Source organism: Cervus canadensis, chromosome 1 (genome assembly GCF_019320065.1).
Source record: "Cervus canadensis isolate Bull #8, Minnesota chromosome 1, ASM1932006v1, whole genome shotgun sequence".
Classification (NCBI taxonomy): domain Eukaryota; kingdom Metazoa; phylum Chordata; class Mammalia; order Artiodactyla; family Cervidae; genus Cervus; species Cervus canadensis.
In genome coordinates, this window is record NC_057386.1 from 33,002,283 (window position 1) to 33,022,778 (window position 20,496).

At 43.3% G+C, this 20,496-nt stretch overlaps 2 protein-coding genes across 3 annotated transcripts in view; one reads left to right on the forward strand and one right to left on the reverse strand.

The window, feature by feature from the left end:
• The window catches only part of NAA38 (N-alpha-acetyltransferase 38, NatC auxiliary subunit), a 23,303-nt gene extending 3,059 nt beyond the window's left edge, over nucleotides 1-20,244 (forward strand). Inside the window, exons 1-3 of one of the 2 annotated variants that reach the window (XM_043475069.1) lie at nucleotides 18,987-19,537; nucleotides 19,721-19,907; nucleotides 20,081-20,244. In XM_043475069.1, the coding sequence (XP_043331004.1) occupies nucleotides 19,457-19,537; nucleotides 19,721-19,907; nucleotides 20,081-20,193 (381 nt within the window). In that variant the 5' untranslated portion in view covers nucleotides 18,987-19,456 and the 3' untranslated portion in view covers nucleotides 20,194-20,244. Of the gene's footprint in view, nucleotides 1-18,986; nucleotides 19,538-19,720; nucleotides 19,908-20,080 lie in introns of those variants that run through there. The other variant, XM_043475073.1, reaches the window with a different exon arrangement.
• Nucleotides 12,529-18,992, reverse strand: LOC122445800 (cytochrome b5 domain-containing protein 1). Its single transcript, XM_043475044.1, has 4 exons — nucleotides 18,654-18,992; nucleotides 18,497-18,573; nucleotides 18,159-18,377; nucleotides 12,529-17,619 (listed from the first exon to the last, which is right to left on the reverse strand). Exons 1-4 carry the CDS (start codon nucleotides 18,811-18,813, stop codon nucleotides 17,389-17,391), a joined length of 687 nt encoding a protein of 228 aa, XP_043330979.1. The 5' UTR covers nucleotides 18,814-18,992; the 3' UTR covers nucleotides 12,529-17,388.
• Nucleotides 20,245-20,496: the final 252 nt, after the last annotated feature.

The window sequence follows — 20,496 nt, forward strand, 5'->3', positions numbered from 1 at the left end:
CCCTGTACACACATTCATCATTCTCTCGAGTGTGCTTTGCATGTGGATCTGTTCATTTGCCTGATTCTTCCTCTTGTCCAACTCCTCCTCTGCCTGCCTGCATCTCCTGTTCTCTTTTCTCTCCCTACTGACCTCTTGATTTTTCTTCTTCTCTCCTTGTTTCCCCCTGCCTCCCTACCTGCTTGCTCCTATTATGGTGTCTGCCTGCCTGCCTGCCTGTCTGCTCCTCCCTGACTGGCTGGCAGCCTCTTTCTCTCTCTGGTTGTCTGTCTGCTTCTCTGGCTGTTTGCCCACCACTCTCTCTCTAGCCATCTGTCTCCCCGCCTGCCTGTCTCTATCACTTTTTTAGTCTCCGTCTCTTGGTTTGTCTACCTTCCAGGCCCTACCATGGTTCCTTGTCTTGGTTTGCCTCTTATCTTGCCCTTCTACTTGTTCTTCTCCTTTATGCCTGTTGAGTTCACGCTATCTCCTTGCCTCCCTTCATGTCTGTCTGCTTGCTTGTCTACCCCACTTGTTTGCTGCTCTCCCACCATTTAATGCTTTTATCTTTTCAGTGTGTCTGTTTATCAGCTTTTTCTCCCTAGGCTTCCCCTATCCCAACATCCCATCAGTGTTTATGGTCTCACTACCACAGACCTGTCAGTGACCCCCTTGCCCCAAAACCTGCCTTCTTGCCATATCCCTTACCCTGCCTTCTTTCACTGCTTGCCTCTGTTTCAGTTCTTTCTTTTTCTTTTTACATTTCTGGTTCCTCACATAGTCTGCCTGCCTCAATCTTTTTGCCATTTTCCCAGTCTCTCCTTGTCTTTTTTTCTGTTTTCTAGCTACTTAGCTGGCTCTCGCTGTCCACATCTCTGCTTGCTTTTTTTTTCTTTTTTTTCTATCAACTTTTAAATAGATAGTGCATACAATAGGGCGTCCCAAGTGAAGCAGTGGTAAAGAATCCCACAGTGGTAAAGAATCCACCTGCCGATGCAGGAGGCACAGGAGACACACACACACACAGTACAAATTTCTTATAGAACTAAAAGTATTCTGTGTAAGAGTAAGCGTAAGCCTCCCTCCTATCCCCTTCTTCCTCTCCTCGGAGATAGTCAGTGTGCGTTCCTTGGATCTTGAGAGAGGAATCTATACATATATGTCTGCTTGCTTTTTGCTGTACTCCTTCCTTACTCTCTCCCAGTTTTGCTGGTTGCTTCTTCCTGTCAGTGTGTCAGTACTCCCTCCTACCTCACTGGGCTTGTCATTCCTTGCTTCTTGTCTTTTTGATTCTGTTTTATGGCACCTGTCTTTTTGATTGACTGCTTGCTAGTTACTTGCTTTTACTACCAGAACCTGAGGTGTGCTTAGGAAAGGCCTGTTGTCTCCTAATATCCTATTCTGCTCTGCGTTGTGAGTTATCCCAATGACTGCACAGCGTTGCTGGTGAAACCACTGGTGGTACTGAAAAATATCTTAAATATAGGAACAGTTAACAAACACAGATGGTTTGTAAGCTGAGCTCACATACACATGGAGTAGACAGGGTCCCATTCTCCTTTGCCCAAGTCTATATGAATTCTTTAAAGGAATATGAATCTAGATCCTTTTAGGCTCAGCAGCACCCTTAGGCTGTTGATCTCGACCTGTTCAAGAAGTTTGTCTTCCTCCTAGTCTAAAAGATTTTGCTTCTTGTTATAACTTTCTCCCTTTTTCATCCTTCCTTCTGACTCCTCTCACGTGTCACCTTAGAGATGTTATAACTCCTTGGGGTAAGCAGAGACAACAACCTGTATCCAGGTCTCTTCAGAAAAATGATGCTAAAACTTTTACACACAGTGCACTATTCTTTGATTTCTGCTTTTTCACTGCCTGTATTCCTGAATTTAACTGTTTCAGCCTCTGTTTCTCTCCTCTTTTTCCCTCTCTCTCTTATTTCTCTTTTCTTGGTTCTCTTTCCTCTTAACTGTCTTGGGCTCCATTCTAGCCTCTTTCTGATTGGCCACCTCCCTCTCTTCTGTCTGATTGGCTTGTATCCCTCCATCACCCCATCTGTCTGCTGGATTCTCCCTGTCTGCTTGCAGTAATGTATGTGATAGCACTTTATAAATTATAAAGCAATGTGTGATATAAAACGCTATTATCACTTTCTCTCTTTTTTGTACTTACTGTTTTTCTTTCTCAGCCTGCTTTCCTTCTTTCTCCCCCTTTCTGTTTGTCTGTCTACATCCCTCTTGGTGATTTTGCCTACCTGTGTCAGTAATCCTTTCTCTCCTTGCCAGCCTGTCTGTTTTTTTGCCATCCTTCTTCTCTGTTTGGCTCTTGTATCTCTTCTGTGTTTCCAGGTTCCTCTTTATTGTCTTTTAACTGTCCATTCTGTCTGTCCTTAGTCCTTTTGTTTGTGCCTGTGTGTCTTGCTGTCTCTAGCTGCTTGTCTCCCTGCCTGTCAGTTCCAGAGTGGGCACTACTTTCTGCCTTTTTCTATCTTTCTGTACTTCAAAAAATAAAAAGAAAATAAAAAATAAAAATACCATATGACTAATTGGTAGGAGAGTTTTTTTTTTTTTTTTTTTTTAAATGAAAAGACCGTTACGATGAGAACAAGGAACTCAGGAGTGCAGTTGTCAAATACAAACCAAAAATTACATGCCCACCGCTGGTGCAAAAAAAAAAAAAAAAAAACAAGAAAAGAATTGTAAGGGGCTCTGAAGCCAGTAATAAGATTAAAGCAAAAGCTAGAAACATCCAGAGCTATAGTTGCTAACCTTTTTTGTATCATAGAAAGTTATAAACCCTTTCCCCAGAAAAACAGTATCTACACGAAATACCACATATACGATCCTGAAACCTATGGAGCCCAGGTTACAACTCTGATGTAGGAAACCAATGAGAATGATTGATAGAGCAGAGGCATGAACTCACGCAGCAAGCAGATCAAAGGACTGAAAAAGCACTTTGCAGTCTTATGATTTTTCTACCAAACGAGATGTTAAAGTGATTCCTAGTTGTCTTTTGAAATATAAAGGTTAGTGGTAATAATGAAAGGCATGTAAATGCTGAGGATTTTCTAGGCTTAACCATAGAATTTTAAAGATAGAAGGTCATCCAAACCAGTGTTTCCCAAATGGCTAAGTAAGATTGCCACTGGTCCTTTCCTGGGAAGCCCTATCCTTTGTTCTGCGATTATATATTTATTATATTTATATAAAATAGGTAATATGCTATATTTATATGTAACAAATCTGTAATATATGTGTATATATCTATACATGCTAGTATATTTAACAGTATATTTATTTAAAATGTCTTTTCTAAAAATGAGGTAGATCTGTGTGGAAGGATGTCCATGATAGATTTTACAGAGAGAGAAGAAGAGAAAGGAAATGAATTTTTATACTTCTGTACAACTTGAAAATTTTTCAACATACAGGTACTGCTTTTATAGTTACAAAATGTTTTTAATATCTTTCTATGAGATAATGGTGATGGATATATATGGATGGATAATGGTTTGGGTTTTGTTGCTCTTAATGTCATTATTTAGCATAATAAAAAACAATTCCATGTTGATCAACTAACTTTTTTTTTTAATGTTTTACTGGTCACTGTAATCTAAAAGTCTGGGATCTACTGCTTTAACCTAACTTCTTGATTTTGTGAAGAAAGAAATCTCAGTCCTTCATACATCACAGTCATGACTTGCCATGTTTACATGCTACCTATACTGTTATATGCATACTGTTTTTCTTTAAGTCAATTCACTTTTCTTTAACTTAAATGGTCTTTAAAAAGCAAATTTTATATTAATAAATAATCCCATAAATCCTTCATTTGATGGCTTATTACAATTTTCTCAATTTATTTTAAAATACAAATAATCATTAAAAAGTCCATAAAAATAAAAGCAACCTGCATGCTACCAGTGGTATAAGTACTGTGTTTTAGGAAACATCACTTGAATTTTGTAGGTACAGAAATGGGCCCAGATGGTGAAAGGATTGCCCAAGATCAAATTAGTTGTTAGGGACAGAAGCAGAACTTGAACCTGTATCTTAAAATTTCTAGTCTGCTGTTCTTTTTTCTGTCTACTAAATGACTTCTAAGTCAACGGATATTTTAGGGTTTTTTTTTAAAGGAAGTAATATGTAGAATTAATGGTCACAATTATTACTTTATTGTCTGTTTAACAGCTCTACTACAGAACTGGCAATGGTCAGTTTAATTGTAAGTACATTACTAAACTTACATGTTTTCTGATACAGAGTTCCACCTCTTATCTACCTTAGAGAAACAACCATTATTACACTTGTGCATGAGGTGAAATGTACAAAGATGTTCATTACAACACTGTTTGTAATAGCAAACAATTAGAAACACTCTAAATCTCCAACAGTAATGAATAACTACACAGCAATCAAGAAAAATGACTTACATCTACATAGTACGATTCCTTACTGTATTGTTGAAAGGAAAACATGCTGTAAAATAATATAAACATTATGATATCATTTATGTTCAAAGAAACTAAAACCAGTACTATATGTTTCAACAGATAAATTTACATGTATATAAATTCCTTTAAAAAATTCTGGACATGTACATACCAAATTGGTCTCAGTGGTTACTTTTAGGAAATACTAGTCAAGATACTTAGCTTTATTGATAATTTTGAATGTTTACAATGAGAACGTATCATTTGTTACTTGTTTGTTACAAATTTATAGAGCCTAATGGCAACACAATGGATAGAGGAGCTTGGCGGCCTACAGTCCATGGGATTGCAGAATCCTACAGGACTAAGAGACTAACACTTTCACTTTCAATGATTACATTAACAAATGAAGCCAAATGGGACAGAAAGTAGTGTGATTTCTCTAAAGAAATAATTTCCCACTCATCTCCTTAAAGAGAAAAGTATGGAAACAAACTATAATCAGTGTATATAATGTAGTTAGACTTTTGAGAACAACAGTGAGGTTCTAGTTTAAAAACTAACTAAAATATTAAGGGTAGAAAAGAAAGTTATAGAAGGGCATATGTAATATGGTACCATTGATGAAAGGGAAAAAAATGTGGATTTTCATAGAATATTCCTAGAGGAATACACAAGAAACTGTAGTCATTACCCCTGGGAATGGAAACATTTTTTTCATTGTGCATCTTTTAAAGCAACTTGAAAAATTTTAGTGACCAAGGGGTTAGTTAGGAGGATGGAAGAGAACCGTTTGAGGTCAGAAATAAACACACACAAAAAAGTTAATTAAGGATATGTGGTAGTAAAAATAAAGTTCAGAGAAAAGAGCTCTTAGGGAGGGAAGGATTTTCAGATGTAGTTGTACTTGAAATAGGCCCCAAAATATAACTAAGATTTATATGGCACAGAGGAGGAAGAGTAGGTTTAAGTGGAGTAGGAAAGTATTTAGCAAGTAGTATGTGGACCTCATCTATCTATAGTAGTAAGTTCATGATAGGAGGTTTTTAATTTTTAAAATATATGTATTATTGAGAACTATTTCACAGGTTCAAAAGAGTATGTATCACATATATCAGCCACAGAGAACGGTAAAATGAACACATGTATCCAGTATTAGTTTAATAGAGCATTAGTAATGTCTTTATTTTTAAAATATTTGTGTATTTATTTATTTGGCTGTGTCGGGTCTTGGTTGCAGCATGTGGGATCTTTCACTGGGGAACGTGCTCAGTAGTTGAGGCTCATAGGCTTAGTTGCCCCACAGCATGTGGGAATCTAAGTTCCCTGACCAAACCCAGGTCTCCTGCATTGGAAGATGGATTTTTAACCACCAAACCACCAGGGAAGTCCATGTTAGTAATATCTTCAAAGCCTCATAGTGGTCTTCCTTTCCCTACCCTACCCTACCAGGATCCTGAATTTTGTGTTATCATTCACTTGCTTTTTCTCTATGATTAGTTCCATTCCCACCTGTAACTTTTTGCTTTTTAATCTAAGTATAGTTGATTTACAGTATTTCAGGTATACAGTAAGAACTTTGCTGGTAGTCCAGTAGTTAAGACTCCAAGTTTCCAATGTTGGGGGCACCAGTTTGATCCTTGGATGGGGAACTAAGATCCCACAAAATAGATAAACAAGAAGTCTACATTCAGGTGTACAGCAAAGTGATTCAGTTATAAATATATATATATATTCTTTTTCAGATTATTTTCCATTATAGGTTATTATTATAAGATACTGAATATAGTTCCCTGTGCTATGTACAGTAGGTCCTTGTTGTAATATGTTTTATATGTAGTACTTGTATCTGTTAATCCCAAATTCCTAATTTATCCCTCCTCCCACCTGTAACTTTTTAATTTTGAAAAACTTCAAACCAACAGAAAAGTTGGAATACAATGAATACCCATTTACTTTTCACTTAGATTTACTAATTTTTGACCTTTTGCCACAATGACAGGATTACATGAGCAAATGCTTATGATCTAATAATGTTAATTGCATAAAACAATATAAAGTCATGTATGTAGTATAGTCATGACTATGTAGTAAAATATTAGAAGGAAGTGGTTAAGATGTTAATACTCGTTTCTGCTGAGTGATAGGAATAAGTAATTGTTGTTTTATATCTTTATGTTCTTCTACCTGGAATTTTCGGTAAACAACGCATATTCTATATGTGTTATAGAAAAAAAGTTTAAATTTGTTTTAAAAATTAATTTTAAAAATATATGGAAAGAGAATAGGAGATAGTATCAAACATTCATTCATTCATGAAGTTTGGTAGTCCCAAAAAGTTAGTTTAAAACACAGTAATATGGAAAATAAACCTGGGTTCAGACATTGTACATCACTGACTCATTGGACATGAGTTTGAGCAAACTCTAGGAGATAGTGAAGGACAGGGAAGCCTGGCGTGCTGCAATCCTTGGGGTCACAGAGAGTTGGACATGACTTAGTGACTGAACAGCAACACAGAACTTTTATCTGAAGGAATCTAATTCTTTTTCTCCAAGGTTGTTTCCAGATTCACCCATCTTCTGTGAAAAGCTCCTATTTCTTTAAGGCTCCAGTAGTCTGACTGTTAGACCCCTCCACTTCTCTCCCTGGCTGTCATCTGCTTTCCTCCTTTATTGAAGACTGACCCCTGGCTCCATCCTGCCCTTGATATCCTATCTAGAGATCTTTCTCGCCATTCCACTTTTCTCTCCCACCTCTAGGAACTAGTATATTCTTACCTCTTCTGAAGAAAATAGTACTTCTTCTGAAATATTAACTTCAAGCCTCTTACTTTGGCTGCAGCTTTCTATCCTTCCAGCTGTCTTTTATTCACTATTCTTGGACCCATGAAACCCTGTAATACCTTAATTCCTCCATTTTGTCCTAATCGGCTCCACCATGTCCTCATATACTTCTGGGAGACAGATCATCAGATGAGAACTCCCTTGAAATACTGACACTAAAACTACATATTTAACTGTATTCATATTCGTCCTTTCCTCCTTCCTGTTCTGTCCAAAGCTAATACCTACACTTGGGCTCCCAGCCTTGCCACCTTCCCAGCTGTAATGATTAACAGTGATCCCCTAACTCTCCTTTGTCTCCCATTCTACTTGCTCCTTGCCAACCATATTTATTTTCTTTCTCTTAACAATATAGGCTTTTAAAATATTTCTTTCTTTATTTGGCTGCGCCGGGTCTCAGTTGTGGCGTGTGGGATCTCGTTATCTGACCAGAGATTAAACCCAGCCTCCTGCATTGGGCATACGGAGGCTGGGCCACTGGACCACCACAGAAGTTCCCCCCAACCACATTTAAATGTATTCAAATCTCAACTAACTTTAAGAGAGACGCTCTGGACCTTTTAGCTGCCACCCTACCTCACTGCATGCCCACTCATAGCCACACTTCCTGAAAGAATTCTCTACACTCAAATGGTCTACCTTACTTGCCCGCTCATTTTCCAACTCTCTGCCCAGCCTCTCTTTGAAAACTGCTTTTGTAAGATAACCAACAACCTAAAAAAAAAAAAGATAACCAACAACCTGGTTACTAAATTAAGAGGAAATTTCTGAGTTCTTAACTTGAACACCCGCATCTTGAAAGAGCTTTTGTGATCTGTGTGAGTCTAGGATCCCACATCTGCTCATCCTTCTATTGCTGCCTTTTACCTAAATCGTTTTCTTTGCTCTTCATTGAGCAAAGGGGATACCTTGGAAGAAAAGGAAGGGACTTCCTGGCAGTCCAGTGGTTGGGACTCTGCACTCCCGGCAGGAAAAAAAAAAGGAAGATTTATCTCCAAACTTTTATCTTTGTCTTCTTCTCCCAGTTTCTGACCTTGCTGTGCCACTTGCAGGATCTTAGTCCCTCATCAAGGGATCAAACCTGCTCCCTCCGCAGTGAGAGTGCAGAGTTCCAACCACTGGACTGCCGGGGAATTCCCTTCCATTTTCTTTTAGACCTGCTTTGATTGATCACTATGATGGAACCGGAATATAACAATTCTATACAAAATAGCAAAAACTGAACATCTTTTCCCCTTTCACAATGCCTTTTTAACAATTTCTTAATAGTTTCTTCTTGACTGGCCAGCCAGGATGCCTCACTTTCCATCCGTTGTTAAGCCCTGGCTGTTTGAGCAGAACTGCCCTGGCACCTTTCCTGCAGAGCCCCAAGCTGTCCTCCTGCTCCTTTGCCTGCTCATGGGCCCTTTCACCACCTAGCTCTCTGGATAGGAAGAGTTATTTTAATTTCAGAGGAAATGATGTGATTAATGAATTAAAATTAATTTTTTAAAAAATGCCATGTTCCAAAACTGTATAACTCCTAATAGGTGTTCCATAGCCAAGTAAGGAAGAGTTTGAGCTCTGGGTTCAGGTAGCATCTGAAATTAAGTTCTGCCACTTACTAACAGTGACCCTGGGGAAGCAGCTTATCCCACGCGTCTCAGCTCCCTTATCTGTCGAGCAGGGATATAAGTGCTTGCTTCACTGGGCTGCAGTGAAGATCACTGAGCTAACTTACATAAGGCACTGGCTGTAAGGCACTTGGTAGCAGGTAGCTAGTGTTCTAAACAATCACGTGTACTATTAGCCATTTCTCACTTCAGAGAGATCCACTTAAGATGCTTGCAAGGTGTGAGGCTTTATGACCTGGGTTATGAGCAGCACCTTAAACTGAAGGAGCAAAGAGCTGACTTTAATTATTCCTGTTCCCAACAGTTGGCTCCATTTCCTCACTTTCCTCTGCTTTTTTAAATAAGCTCAGTTCTGGTGTCATGTGAAACAAACCACATTTTACTATGCTCAGTTCTCCTAATGGAGGCACAAACACTGTTGTTAGGTTGGAAACCAGTTAGTCACAGACATGGTCTACTAATTTTCCAATCATGACAGATGTTACCTGGATGCTAAATAATGTCGAATCTCAGGAAATCCCAAGGAAAGCATTCATTAGTAAATAAGGAATGGATCGCATAAGGAAAGGGAAAGAAAGCGAAAAATCTTGAGTGTCTGTCCCGAGGACCTTTTATACTGCTAGGCATTTCCCCATACCTTATCATATTAAATCTTCTCAACAACAGTATAAGGTTTCTTTTTAAGTGACCATGACCTGGTTTATGCCTGTTGTCCTTAGTGCATCTCTACTTCTTTTGTTCATGTTTTGTGATTGAAGAAATGGAACCTAAATGAAGGATATTCTGTGTGTAGTTACGAAGCCAGAAAGCGCCTTCCTCTGCAGCCGGAATTCTGTGAAGACCTCATTCATGCCTCATCCATCCACTGTCTTCTCTAAGGCACCACTGTTTTGCTGTTGCTAAATCTGTGGACGCTCAAGTCCTCACCTTACTCGACTGTGTGACGTTTCATACTGTTGACTGTTCTCTCCTCGCAAATACTCTCTCTTTGGCTTCACCAGCACCATTTCCCAGGGTCTCTCTTACCACTTTGGCTCATCCTTCTGAGTTTCCTTCTCCTCCTCTCCCTTAGATACTGTTCCTCCAAGGTCTTCCATGTAGATCACACTTTATTCTTGAAGTGATCTCATCTTTGACTTTGGTAATAGTTACTGCTGATAATTTAACTCTATTCAGGATCTCATACCACATACCTGGTAAGATCTGGACATCCGTTATTTCCATGCTCCAGAGTTACTTCATACAGCTAACTAAAAACGCATCATCTTCCTTCCCCATGAAACTCTCCTTCTAATCATTTCCCTCCTCTGTCAGTGGATGCATCATCCTCTTGGTCACCCAGACCCAAAACTTGGGTGTCATCCTTGACTCCTCCCCCTGCCTCAGACCCTTCCCAATAGAATACTGGGTTGTGCAGTTCTCTCTTGAGTTCATCTTCTCTGACCTCCACTGCCACGAAGTTCATGCCAGCCACCTTTCCTCTCTTCCCTGAACTGCTGTAATGGCACCGTCTCCCTGTCTCCACTTTGTTCTTTTTCTCCCCTCGCATCCATTCTCTCTTGACATTGTAGTCAAGTCACCTTTTCAAAAATGCAATTCTGGAGAAGGAAATGGCAACCCACTCCAGTGTCCTTGCCTGGAGAATCCCAGGGATGGCGGAGCCTGGTGGGCTGTCGTCTGTGGGGTCGCACAGAGTCGGACACGACTGAAGTGACTTAGCAGCAGCAGCAGCAGCAGTGACTATACAACATCCAGCTGAAGACTAGCAGGGGGGTACTCTTTCTGCTCCCTTCTGATGCCTATGTCAGAAGCTTTCTCTATCTCTTTTATGCTTTAATAAAACTTTATTACACACACACAAAAACAAAAATGCAATTCTGATCATGACAGTCTCCTTATAAAACCCTTAACTCCAACTTGTATGCTTGAAAGGGTGAATTTTATAGTATGTGAACCATATCTCAATTAAGAAAAACAAAAACAAAAAACCTGGTTTACAAAGTCTCACAGGACCTGTTCCGGCCTCAGTGCCTCTTATTGCCCACCCTCTTCAGGCCTCCCATCTCTTGTTGGTCTCCTCTTGGTTTACCGTTCTGCACTTCCTTCTGCCTCTGAGCTCTCCACACAACCTCACCTCTAAACTATGCACTCTGTGCTGTCTGTTCTTCCTCCCACCCTCTCACCTCTTCACTTGGCTACCTCCTCCTTGTCCTTCCAGTCTCAGCTGGAGACGATACTTCTCCAAAAAGCCTTCCAAGTGATCTCCCCAGACTGGGATTAGATACTTCTAAAGCATTTCATACTCAGCCCTTTTGTAGTATTTGTAACATTATATGTGTTCACTTTATGAATGTTGAGTAACTGCTCTGGGTTGAGCATGGGGCTGGGTGCTGAATATTGATCATGTCTCTGTTCCCCCTGGAGCTTATACTCTAAAAAGGGAGGAAGACGGACATTAAAGAACAAATTACACTAGATATTTTTATTGTAATTATGATGTTTCATGGCAACCTGAGAGGGTGTGATGAAAGAGTTGACATAATTGAAGGGACCAGGGAAGACTTCTCTGAAAAAGTGACATTTAAGCAAAGACTTTTAAGGGCAGCTGTTGGCCAAGTGATGAGTGGAGGGTGGTGTTCATGCAGAGAAACAGCATGTTAGAAGGCCCTGGCAGAAAGGAGCTTGGAGGAGGGTCAGAAACTGATAAAGAGGAGCCTAGGGGAGGGATGGATTGGGTGTTACAAATTAGCAGATGCAAACTATTATATATGGGATGGACAAAGAACAAGGTCCTACTGTATAGTGCAGGGACCTATGTTCAGTATCCTGTAATAAACCATAATGGAAAAAATGAAAAAGAATATATACACACACATATATAGATATGTATATGGGGCTTCCCAAGTGGCACTAGTGGTAAAGAACCTGCTTGCCAATGCAGGAGACATAATAAGAGACGTAGGTTCAATCCCTCAGGAAAATCTCCTGGAGGAGAGTATGGCAACCCACTCCAGTATTCTTGCCTGGAGAATCCCATGGACAGAGGAACCTGGTGGGCTATAGTCCATAGGATCTCTCTGTGTATATAACTGTATATAACTGAATCACTTGCTGTGTAGTATAAATTAACACAATGTTGTAAATCAACTGTACTTCAATAAGATAGATGTAAAATGGAAAAAAGAAGAGTTTGGAAGAGCCAGATCATGCAGGGCCTTGAGGACAGTAGTAAGGGTGTCTGTCCTATGTTTAAAGCCTTTGAAGACTTTAAAGAGGGGAATTTTAAAAGCTTCCTCCTAAGGACCTACTGTGTAGCACAAGGAACTCTACTCAATATTCTGTAATGACCTATATGGGAAAAGAATGTAAAGAGTAGATATATGTATATGTGTAACTGATCCACTTGGCTATACACCTGAAACTGACACACATTTTAATCAGTTCCGTTCAGTCGCTCAGTCGTGTCCGACTCTGCGACCCCATGGACTGCAGCACGCGAGGCCTCCCTGTCCATCACCAACTCCCGGAGTTTATTCAAACTCGTGCCCATCCAACCATCTCATCCTCTGTTGTCCCCTTCTCCTCCCACCTTCAATCTTTCCCAGCATCAGGGTCTTTTCAAATGAGTCAGCTCTTCGTGTGAGGTGGCCAAAGTATTGGCATTTCAGCTTCAACATCAGTCCTTCCAATGAATATTTAGGACTGATTTCCTTTAGGATGGACTGGTTGGATCTCCTTCCAGTCTAAGGGACTCACAAGAGTCTTCTCCAACTCCACAGTTCAAAAGCATCAATTACATGCCAGTAAAAAATAAACACAAACAAAATACTTCCTTTGGCTGCTTTGTACAAGTGGAAGCAAGATGACTGGTTAAGAGTTCACAAACTTGTATGAATCTCCCACTATCCTGTAAGCTCCTTGAGGGCAGAAGTTGTGTCTTACTATTTAGTGTATTCACAGAGTCCAGTATTGTGCCTGATACATTAGCAGATGCTCAGTATTGGGTTAATGAGTTGAAGAAGTGGATGTTGGGGCCAGGATTCCAACTTTGGTTTTCAGAAAGACTCAAAACCCCACTGCTACCTAAGACTGACTGGATGTCCCTCCTTTTGCCTCCAGGGCATCTGTGGTCAATTGTATTTTCCCAAAATGGCCACAATAATAACTCACATCCAACATGTTTTTATTACAGTGTGACTTTGACACTTCCCACTGAGAAGTGAGGCCTAGTTCCTTCCCCTTGAATTTGAGATGAGGTTATAAAAAGTGCTTGAGTTCCTCCTGGTTCTCTTGGGAGACTTGCTCTTGGAACTGAGCTACCATGCCTTGAGGAAGCCCACCCAAGCTGAGAAGGGGCCCTCATGGAGAAGAGCCCATAGATGGCATCAACTTTCCAGCTGTTTGCAAGTGAGCCATTTTGAAAGTGAATTCTCCAGCTTCCAGTAATCTACCCAGTTGACACCTTATGGAGTGAAAATGAGCTGTCCCCACTGAACCCTGCCCAGGTTACAGACTCAGCAAAATTAGTGATGGTGGTTGTTTGAAGCCACTTTGGGGATGGTTTTAAGCAACAGTAGGTGACTGGAACAGTGGCCTATGTTTGTCATGCAGGGAGGTGATGCCGCTCAGTGTGGCCTATTACTATCTTGTTTCAAAGATATCAGGTTGAAGTAGACCATTGAGGCAGGTGACAGGAATCCTGGGACCACACTGTATTGTCACCTTTGATATTTTACTTTTGGGGTCTTTATGATTGTGCTTATGTGTATACTATTTCAGGGTCAGGGGCTGGGCCATTTTGAGACTAAGATGGAAATTATAGCACTTTTCTCCAAAATCATACACATCTCCATCTCTGCAGATGCAGACATAAACACATACACATAATATTTAGAAATCATTTCTGCAGGCCCAGGCTAATTGTGATTTGCCATAATTTTGTCCTTTACCATTCATTTACCTTTTCATGTGTGCATGTTGTAGCCCACTGAGTGAGCAAGCTCCCTGCAAAGGATATGTGCATCCAGTGACTGAGGCTTGTGGGAAATATTCACCAGGTGAATTCTTTGAAGCTGCAGTGATCTACTTAGGATAGGAAACTGTTCTTTCAATATACTACCCCCACCCCACCTCCCTCCAAAACGAGAGACCACCACAGAAGGACCTGAAGCCTACACTCATGTTCTATTTAGAATCTAGGTTTTAGGAACAGGCATTATTCACATACTCTTCATGCAAATATCCAGTCTTGGATATCTAGAGAATCAAGGTAGTGCCCAGTAGAAAGCTTTATACAAGCACAACAAAACCCACTAAGAATAAAAGAACATACTCTATTATCTGAAAAATTTTTTATCTTTATCCCTTCCATAGTTCTGTGCCTCACCCTGTACACACCCACTCCTGTAATTAGACCCCCTTCATGGCCTATCCCATGAGTTTTATTTGTCAAACTACACTCCTTTTCTGGCATGTGCTTATGAAAAAAATTAAAAACAGGAATAAACCTAATGCTAACAGAATAGTGGCCATGTTGTTTTCTCTTTTTTTCTGATCCTTTCCTCCCACCTATGCATTTCCATGGGCTACCTTTAATCCTAACCTGCTTAGAAGTTGGAAGTGTTTTTTCCTCCTCCAGGCCCCTCTCCCTTCACTCTATAGGTGACTACAGCCACCTGGTGGCCATATAGAGAAAAGACAGGTCTATTGCCCCAAAAAATCTCTGTGAGGGGATGAACTTCTATGGAGTCACTTTTGGTCTTGGATCTATGGCAAGCAAGGAAAAAAACCCGTGGACAGAGATTACAGTTTGGGACCCATCCTATTTCTTGGTCCCATCTTGCCCCCCAGGACACAGCATCCATCCACTAGTTATTACAGGCAGAGGACTTCACTTAACGTTTGAGTTCATTCATCAAAATTTATTGCGTAGCAACTGTGTGCCCAACACTGGGAATACAGCAGTGAACAAGATGTACATGCTATCTGCCCTTGTGAGTTTACAATCTAGCAGCCAGCCAGCCAATTAACATCCATAATGTTAACATTACTATTGTAATAAGCGGTCTGAAATAGGCCTGGTGCTAAGAGAAGATTTAACAGAAAGTCTTGACCTACATCAAGAAATCAGACAAGGTCTCTGTGAGGAAGAAACACTTTTAGCAAGGTGGGAAATGGAAGAGTGTTGCAAGCAGGGAGAACAGCGTGTGTGCCGGCTCTGAGGCAGAAAGGCATTTAGTGAACAGAAACCCAACCAGTGTGACTGGGAGGTAGAGAATGAAGATGGGATGATGCCAGGTAGAGGCTGATTTATGCAAGGTCTTTGGACTTAGGATTTTATTCCAGAAGCAACTGGAAGCCCCTGGGATATCTGCAGGAGGAAAGTTAGATGTTTAGGTTTGTTTCTCAGAGCTCACTCTGCTCTGTGTGGACGCTGTTGTTTAGTCACAAAGTCGTGTCCGACTCTTTGACATGGACTGCAGCCTGTCAGGCTCCTCTGTCTGTGGGATTCTCCAGGCAAGAGTACTGGAGTGGGATGCTATTTTCTTCTTCAGAGGATCTTCCCAATCCAGGAATCGATCTGCATCTCCTGCTTTGGCAGGTGGATTCTTTACCACTGAGCCGCCAGGGAGGACAGAAGTGGATATGGGAGGACTGGTTAGGAAGCACTCCAGACCAGAAGTAATGACAGCTTTGAGAAAAGCAGATGGATCCCAGAGATATTTAGGTGATAGGATCTGCTTGGAGAGTGACTGTGTGTGAGGACAGGGATGTGTGTCTGGCAAGAGGTACTGAAGTAGGAAATGTGGAAAGAGGGGCAAGTTTGGGCAGATCCCATAGGCACAGGCACCAAGGCCAAGGCTAGAGCAACAGCACAGTTTTGGTTCTCAAATAGTTCCCGGGTTTAACTGAGCAAACAAGATACACATGAAACAGCTGCAGAGTTGATGAAAGGTCAAAATGATTGAGATAATTCATGGATTCTGTCATTACATGGGACTGAATGGAAGTCTCATTCTGTCTCACAGTGAATTCACACACTGCTGAAGCCAAAAGGGGACACAGATGTCCCTACCTCTGTCCATGCCATTCCTAATCAGCCCCTCAGCACTCCTGTGCAGCCCACCCACTGTCTCCTAGCGGGCCACCTTCCAGGAAGATGCACTAACAATCTCCCTGCTTCTTTTTTTTGCCTGAAACTGTCAAGAAATTCACCTGTTATTCTCATTTCCCCTTCCCTGCTTAGGTCATAGGGGACTAAATCTGGCTACTGCCCTCCATGGTTGTTCTCTTTTGAGAACTTAGTTAGCTTAGTTGACTTAGCTTGCTTCTCCCTTTGCATCACCCCTGTCAAGCCCCTTCTTGCAGAGTCACCATCTGGCAAGGCCAACTCCATCTTCCTCACCTTCCCATCAGAGGCACAGGCCCATCATGAATATACATGCCAATGCTTCCTTTTTGTACCCCATGTGGATACACTTCTGTACCCAAAGTGGCCTATCCAGTGGCCCTTACCCACTCTTGTTTTCCTGGAGTCAGTATATACCCACCTCTGTGCCTCAGAAGAGTCAGAGGAAAGGTTTGCTGTGGGTTTAACCATGAAGTAGCCTCAACAGCTGTTATTTAGCTGACACTTAGCCTTCCCTGTGTCCTCTCTGCCACAGGAGAACTCTGCTAACTCCCTTCCAGAGACAATAACTCCAACAAACAAAAAACCACACCATGGCTGACTACACAATAGGCCTATAGGTTCCCATTATGCAGTAAGCTGGGACACTGACATATTCTCTTCATATTGAAAAGAACACGGACTTTGGAATTGGAAAGACCTGCATTTACATTCTGGTTGTGAACTAGTGTACCTTCTGTGCAATTAAGCTTCTTGCTAAGCTTCAGAAGATTTATCTGTAGAACAGTGGGAATGGTATCTGTCTTATGGGTAGTTATATTAAATTAGCATATATAGCATAATATTTGGCCTGAATTACCTGGTGACCATTCACTCCCCCTCTTCCTCTTCAGTTTCAGCTGCCAAATACTATTCAGAAGACTAACCAGTTTTGTGTGGCCAGTGGCAGCTATCTCCTCTTCCTGTCTTTGTAAATCCCATCTTCCTGCAGCTATGCCATTTCCATCATTGCCAGAAAAGTTCTTCCACCCCTCATCCCTGTGTAGAACTTCTCTTTCTCTTACTATGGATAAGTTTTGCCTGAGCTCTATTTGACTATCCTCTTCTACATCTCCCTGATCTAAGATACCTTATTTTCTTGTATCATTCCTAAAAATGAATCCATTTCTAGCATTCTCCCTAGCTTTCTCAGAGTAAATGCTAATGAACCTGAGGAACAGGATCTTTACACTTCATTAGGGCATGGGAACCTCATGCCAGCTCCCAGAGTGGAAAGAAGGTCTAGGTCTAGGCATCGCCCCTCCCCATCCCCACCTCTTTTCCTCCAGGGCACAGAAACAGCTAAACTCCAAATCTGTCTTGAGTCTACAGGAGCATACGCCTCCCGTCCTATAGTTCTGTGAGGTCATCATTGAAGTACAGCAGTACTGCAGGTGTGTAAAGTGTACTGTCCATATTGAGGTAATCAAATTCTTCCTGCTGATCCTGGATCCCATTCTCCTCCAGAGTATAATCCATGTTCAGGTTCTTGCCTTCATATTTCCACGTGTAGCTGGCAGCATGTGCATTATAGGGGAGATAGCGGTGTAGGATTTCCCACATCGATTCCAGGGCCCCCACCTGGAGAACATGAAAGCACCCCACCCCAGAATTCTGGGTGGAACACACACACACAAAGCAAAGGCCAGAAGCCCAAAAGGCGACAGAGCTGGGGTTAGGGTGCTTCCCTTGGCAGATAACAGCAGATTAAGGCACTCCACGGTCCCAGAAATAAAGCTGAAGCTCCAGCATACAATGAATGGCCCCTGCGTCCTACCTGCCTTTGTGGCAGCCACTTCTAATAAACAGATGGCCCAAACGTCACTGCCCTGACCTCATCCCCACAATAAAGTAGACTAATAAGAGTACACTTGAAACTGCTGTACAAAAACACAGCACGAAAGAGCTTCTGAGGACCACCATCACTAAGATGTACAAACTGTCGCCCTGGGCTCGAATTCCCAACCCCCAGGACCCAGGTAACCTTTCCTCCGTTACCCCTAGAAGGGAAGAAAACACAGCTTTCATTGGCTGTGGAGAGCTGCTGGCCTGCAGAGCTGTTTGTTGTTTTGCTGGGGTTCTTAGTTCCCTCTATTCTGCCCCCAGGCACCAGTTCTCACCTCCAGTGTGTGCTCTTGCGACGTGAGCGTGTTAATGATGCGGATATTCCGGGTCTTGGCGGACAGCCGCCCCACCTCATAACGCGACCCTTGCCACCAAGGCTTCCCGAAATCATTGGCCCAGTCCGAACGGGGTAGCTGAGGCGGCACGTGCAGAAAGCGGCCCCGGGGGGTGCGGTATCTCAGGGAACCGGTCAGCGGATCTATGTGCTTGCGGATCTTTAAAGCAGGGGAGGAGGGTGGGAGCAGTTACTATCTCGGGCTCTGGTTGGCCTCTATTTTTCCTCTTCACCCTCCAGCGCCTCCTCCCCTCAACCCCAGTTTCCAGAAGAACTCACGTCTCTGGTTTTCGGATCAAACCAGTGGCTGATATCCTGGCCTGCCACTTCCACGATGGGTTTCAGCAGCAAGTCTCCTGGGAAGGAGCAGCCGCCGTCAGTGCTAGCCATCCAAGAATCACACACCCCCGACGCTGGCCCAAATTGTGGCCCTTACCCTTGTACTCCTGTGCCAACGGGGTTAGGTTGTACACGTTTCCCAGGTAAGACACCCAGAGGTCTTCCGGCTGGTTATGTTGGGCCACCTCGGCAGGCGTGAAATAGCGACGTTGAAAATACTCAAAGTTTGGCCCGGCCACTAGGCCCCGGCTTGGCATAGCTCTTGCTCTATTGCTCACTGACTTTAGTTGCTTCCTCGCTTTTCAGCACGCACTCACTACTGCATCCTCCCTCGTCCGGTAGCTAAGGCGAGCGCGTTTATCCGCTGACATGGAAACCATTGTTCCTTTTCGGCCACCGTCCACTGAGATTAAACGCTGTACAGGCAAAGAGGGGCGTGGGCTGCGGGTGCTCATGGGAAACGTAGTCCGATTCCGGCGTTCAAGTAACTGTGTCCTCAAGAGGTTCGAGGGAAAGAGAACACACTCCGTTTTAATTCATTCAGTGGTCTGGGCTACAGGACTCTTTAGAACAGACTATCTCGCGAGGCAGGAAAAAAAAAACAAACGAAGCGGAGGAGTGTAATTATGAAATTGTCGCTAAATTCCAGTGGGACCGGTAAGAATCTAGAGAGTTGAAAAATTCTCGCGATATCGTAATACGTCCGGCGTAATAGGCCTCCTTGAGCCGCAGCACTGGTGTAGGAGAAGCTCGCGAGATCTCTGCAGTTGCCGAAGAGACGAAAACCTGGAGAGGTGATCTCGCGAAAGAAAATAGGTCGGGAGCGCTCGCGAGATCTCAGACCACCGGACTCAAAAGGTTCTTAGGAAGTTGAAGGGCTTGTAGGAGGCCCGGGAACAAATGGCCGGAGCTGGACCAACGATGCTGCTACGAGAGGAAAATGGCTGTTGCAGCCGGCGTCAAAGCAGCTCCAGCGCCGGGGTTAGCTCGGGTTCTGGGATTGAGGGGCTGTCGGGGAGCAAGATGGGGGAACGGAAGGGGAACTGCAGGTCCCGGCAGCCTCTGGGCTTCGTGTGAGCGCCCCGCAGGCTGTCGGGAGCTGTGGTTCCGCGGGCGGGCTCCAGCCGGGCGGCGCGGTCTGAGCGCCTGTCCCGCCCCGCACAGGACTCAGACGGGGAGCGCGAGGAGGGCTCGCCGGCTGCGCGCGCTAGGCAGCAGCTGGAGGCGCTGCTCAACAAGACTATGCGCATTCGCATGACAGATGGACGGACCCTGGTCGGTTGCTTCCTCTGCACTGACCGTGACTGCAACGTTATCCTGGGCTCGGCGCAGGAGTTCCTCAAGCCGTCGGGTTAGTGCTCAGGGACTGCACACCCACTGGGGAATGCGGCGGAGCCTCACGCAAGGCATTTCCCCTAAAGTGCCTGGCCGCACACCTTATTTTCTGGGGCTAGAAGTCGTGGCTCAGAGGGGGCGTGGCTACCCTGTCCTGCCTCCCTAATGCTCTCTGACTCTTCTTTCCAGATTCCTTCTCTGCCGGGGAACCCCGTGTCTTGGGTCTGGCCATGGTACCTGGACACCACATCGTTTCTATTGAGGTGCAAAGAGAGAGCCTGGCGGGGCCTCCCTATCTCTGAGCCCTGTCGCAGCTGCCTTTCAGTCCTCATTAAACCTGTAACTGACCGTAACCTGTGTCTGTGTGTAGCTGGGATGCTGGGGCAGGGATTGCACATCTCATCCCTAGAGCAAGCTTATCTGAGATCGGGAGCACTCAGCCCTCCTTCCACAACCTGGATGTCCAGGACTGCCAAAGGTTCTCTCACATTCGAGGTCAGGATAGGGGGACAGGCTGAACCTCAGATCCACAGGCCCTAGGATGGGCCCCTCCGTCTTCCCTCCCACGCAGCTGCTCCAGAATTGTGGCAGGAGGGGGGTGTCAT